The 2,335-nt window shown below is 55.1% G+C and overlaps 1 protein-coding gene across 1 annotated transcript in view; it reads right to left on the bottom strand.

Annotated features, from left to right (window-relative positions):
• LOC104279235 (plasma membrane calcium-transporting ATPase 1-like) overlaps positions 1-1,713 on the bottom strand; it is a gene marked incomplete at both ends in the record, with an annotated part of 19,664 nt that extends 17,951 nt beyond the window's left edge. Inside the window, 3 exon segments of the mRNA XM_009876441.1 lie at positions 269-394; positions 538-663; positions 1,456-1,713. Of these exon segments, the coding sequence (XP_009874743.1) occupies positions 269-394; positions 538-663; positions 1,456-1,713 (510 nt within the window).
• Between the last annotated feature and the right edge of the window lie 622 nt (positions 1,714-2,335).

Here is a 2,335-nt window from a genome sequence, read left to right on the forward strand (position 1 = left end):
CTGTGTCCGAAAGCTTGTGAGCAGGGGTCTGGGTGCACGGTTTTTTTTTTTCTCAGGCAGGGCGATCCCCACACTGCGGGCAAAAGGGCAGCAGGGAGGGATCCCCCCACCACCTCGAGAGCTCACCGTACCTGCCTGGGTCATGGCCACTAACCCACAACCGTGTCCCACGAGTGTGGGCGCAGCTTGTTGCACACTGGTGGATGCTTCCCAGGAAAGGGAGAAAGGCAAAAGGGAAAAATAACGCAGGTTCAGAATATCTCCTTACCTTTCTTCACTTTCTTTTCCTCGTCTCCTTCTCCAGCACCCAAGAGAGTGAAGATGATTCCGGTCTGGGAGTTGATACCCACGGCCGTCACCACCATCCTACCAGAGCCCTCCATCACGTGGGTACCTGGAACAGCAGGAAGGTCACAGCGAGACAGAACACTGGCACGTGATTCCCAGCACCTCCCCAACACCAGGATACAGGACCCAAGAGCAACCATCTCTCCATCACAGCACAAACCCAGCCCAGCCCTGCACCCAGAGCCTCACCCGACAGCAGCATGGGGTCTTTATCCAGCGATTTCTTGACTTGGTCTGACTCGCCAGTCAGCGAGCTCTCATCTATTTTCAGGTCATTGCCCTGGATCAGGATTCCATCTGCTGGCAAGAGATCACCTAGGAGAGGAGCAGAGCGGGGAGGTCAGCCCCGATCCGGGCAGCCACAGCTCACCCCTCCCTGCGTCAGCGCAGCAGGAGGCTTCGTGTGCCAGCAAAAGGACTGAAAACTCGGTCCCAAACCAAATCTAGAGGGAGGAGAAGCAACAGATGGGTATTAGAAGACAGATGGGTATTTTAAGATGATATCCAATAGCTCCAAAATCTCCACTGATGAACGAAAGCATTTGTTGTGAGGACTTTTGCTCAATCAGACAATGCTTCCTCCATCTGGTTTTACTGAATCAACACCACATCTTTCCCAAAGCCTCCCAATACATCCAAACCGCCACACGATCGAATCACACACCTGCCGAAAAGCCCTGTGTGAAAACAAACACCGTGCTGGACTGATCTCCTTCCTAACAGGAGTTGCATGGGATGAGCATAACCCCTGGTAAACAAGGAGCAGGACCCAGTTTAGCCCAAGGGCTACATCTCCTTGCTCAGAAAACATTTACCAACAAGGACACAGTGGTGAAAATGAATCATTTCTGAGGTTGCTAAAGCAACTCAAAGCTGTGTGCCAAGCCTGGCTTAGCTCTGCCAGCCCAGCTCCGGGCTGACAAGCGGCAAGGTGAGCAGAGCTCCATCACCTGCACAGGAGCATTCCCCATCGCTCCCGGCCATGGCACGCTGCAAAACGGAGTAACTGGAGGAGTTGGTGCTTCCCCTTGAGGCAAAAGGGCTGGCAAAGCAGAGGGGAGGAACCGTCGGGCTCCCAAGGTGGAGGGACAGACCCCAGCCACTCACCGTACTTGATCTGCGCGATGTCTCCCACCACGATCTCGGCCACAGGGATCTGAATCACCTGCCCCTTGCGGATGACCGTGAACTTCTGCTCCTGCTCGATGCGGCTCTGGAGGCCCCGGAATTGCTTTTCCTTGCTCCAGTCATTGAAAGCAGTCACCAGCACCACAATGATCACCGAAAACAAGATAGCCGCCCCCTCAATCCAGCCGGCCTGCGACTCGCCCTCGTCCTCCACGCCACCCGTCGACTGGCCACACACTGCAGTCAGAGGAGAAAATCCATTTGCACAACAAGACACCCACTTGCCTCCGAATAACACGCACAGCACAGAGCCTGGAAGAACAGTTATTCCTCCCTCCTCCTCCTCAAGCTGGTCCAAGGGCTTCCCCTGCTCTCAGTCGAGGATTTTTACATCCCTGGAGGCATTTTTTTTTTTTTTTTCCCCCTCTCCCTCTTCTTTTTTCATTTTTGGCAGAGGTTGGGCTGAGAGGGCTGGGACAACTGGCTTCTATTTCCAGTCGCAGCACCCAGCCCTCCCTCCGCTGCGTGACCCTCGGGTGAGTCACCGTCTCCCTGCACCTCCAGGTCCGGGCTCCTGCTTAACTCCTCCAATGGTACCGAGGAGGAGAAACTCACCCACCGCTGTTGCTCAGCCACACACGGGGTACCACGGCTGGGAGAAGCACTGCATGGTCAGGGGTAGGTACCAGGGGACAGACAGCTTTGTCCCTCTCTGCCCAAACCAAAAGGGAAGCCCCACAGGACTTGAGAAGCTGCTGGACCAGATGGATCCTTGGCCTTTGAGCATCTTTTTGGGGAGCATGCTCTGAGCATCTTTTTGCAAATCATGCTCTGCCACGGTGCCGGCTGCACCCAGACA

Source organism: Apaloderma vittatum, unplaced genomic scaffold, assembly GCF_000703405.1.
Source record: "Apaloderma vittatum isolate BGI_N311 unplaced genomic scaffold, ASM70340v1 scaffold22519, whole genome shotgun sequence".
NCBI lineage: Eukaryota > Metazoa > Chordata > Aves > Trogoniformes > Trogonidae > Apaloderma > Apaloderma vittatum.